The 1,884-nt window shown below is 33.9% G+C and overlaps 1 protein-coding gene across 1 annotated transcript; it reads left to right on the top strand.

The window, feature by feature from the left end:
• Positions 1-476: 476 nt before the first annotated feature.
• Positions 477-1,697, top strand: LOTGIDRAFT_176453 (hypothetical protein; the record flags this gene model as incomplete). The annotated part of the gene is made up of 5 exons (XM_009049907.1): positions 477-597; positions 639-752; positions 794-907; positions 949-1,013; positions 1,503-1,697. Coding segments are annotated over 5 exons (609 nt in total), but the record flags the coding sequence as incomplete, so codon positions are not given.
• Between the last annotated feature and the right edge of the window lie 187 nt (positions 1,698-1,884).

Genomic DNA, 1,884 nt, shown 5'->3' with positions numbered 1-1,884 from the left:
TCAGTTGCGTGATACTAACTTTTTTGAGGCATTATACAAAAAACAAAAAAAAAACAACAACCAAGAAATCCGTAAATTCTGTTCGATTTGCGAAGTCTGTGATTTCACAAATATTCAAAATGTCATTTTTTAATGCACATCGCGCATGCCTTGTCTTCTTGTCTGAGTAATCTCCTTTATTCAAATCATATCTCCAAAAGACAGTTTTTTCATCGGTGATGTTCTCATCAAATAAAAGAAATTTTCAGTCATAATCTTATTTATCAAGAGGTAATTACAAAAGTCGATTCCGAATCATGGAGTCAATGCATGGTTATGGCGACTCTATCTCACAAATCAAATGTGAGAATGGCATCAGCTGTTAAGAAATGTAAGTGCATCTCGTCTTCAGCTATAGTATAGAATTACAGCGTAAAATCGGTTAATCGAATAGCAACGCTGTCAATATAGCAACATATTTGTCTATTTCCTTATAGGATGTACTGGAAAATGAAAAGATAAGTTTAGATTGGATGTTTAGATATTCCATAATGCAAGATATAGTAAGGGTAAGTGTGATATCGATATGTAACGGTACTCGTGTAGGATATAGTAAGGGTAAGTGTGATATCGTTATGCTATGATATTCTATCATGCAGGATATAGTAAGGGTAAGAGTGATATTGTGATGTTACGATATTTTATTATGCAGGATATAGTAAGGGTAAGTGTGATATCGATATATAACGGTACTCGTGTAGGATATAGTAAGGGTAAGTCTGATATCGTTATTCTATGATATTCTATCATGCAGGATATAGTAAGGGTAAGTGTGATATCGTGATGTTACGATATTTTATTATGCAGGATATAGTAAGGGTAAGTGTGATATCGATATGTAACGGTACTCGTGTAGGATATAGTAAGGGTAAGTGTGATATCGTTATGCTATGATATTCTATCATGCAGGATATAGTAAGGGTAAGTGTGATATCGTGATGTTACGATATTTTATTATGCAGGATATAGTAAGGGTAAGTGTGATATCGATATGTAACGGTACTCTATCGTGTAGGATATAGTAAGGGTAAGTGTGATATCGTTATGCTATGACATTCTATTATGCAGAATAAAGTAATGGAAAGTGTGATATCGTGATGGTACGATATGCTATCATGCAGGATATAGTAAGGGTAAGTGTGATATCGATATGTTACGATATTTTATCATGCAGGATATAGTAAGGGTAAGTGTGTTATCGTGATGTTTTTGATATAGTAAAGAAAAATGTGATATCGTGATGTTTCGATAGTCTATCATGCAGAATATAGTATGTGTAAGTGATATATCGCGATTCAAGATATCTTATCAAGCAAAATCTATAACTGTTACATTATGATAATGGAATGTCCCTTTCCAAGACATTATAGAATCCATTGAGAACAAAAAATTCCTTGTTTCATAATAATTAACCTAATAATGGTTCTCCAATAAGGTGTGGTCGCTTTTTCTTTTAATTTCAGGGAATGATTTATCTGCATGCCAGTGAAATACGTTGCCATGGGAACCTTAAAAGCACAAATTGCGTTGTTGATAGTCGTTTTGTGGTTAAAATAACAGATTTTGGCTTACGGCACTTCCGAGAAGATAACATGGCATCAATCGACGAATTAGATAATACTAATTCATCTAGTCGATGTATGTATTACATTATTTAGGCTTCTCGGACGCACTTATTTCACCAAAGCTGAGGAACATATTTTTGCTTATGTTAAAGGTGCACTCACACCATAGCGATTACTTGTTGCGTATGGTTGTAAATAATGAAAGTGGTTATGACTTCTGAACACAACTCAGTAGCATGAGAGTTGCGTTCGAAACTTATGATCGTTATTCTTATTCACA

The sequence above is a fragment of the Lottia gigantea genome, assembly GCF_000327385.1.
Source record: "Lottia gigantea unplaced genomic scaffold LOTGIsca_1408, whole genome shotgun sequence".
Lineage (NCBI taxonomy): Eukaryota > Metazoa > Mollusca > Gastropoda > Lottiidae > Lottia > Lottia gigantea.
Note: the sequence above shows the minus strand (reverse complement) of the source record. Positions and strands in the feature narration are given on the sequence as shown.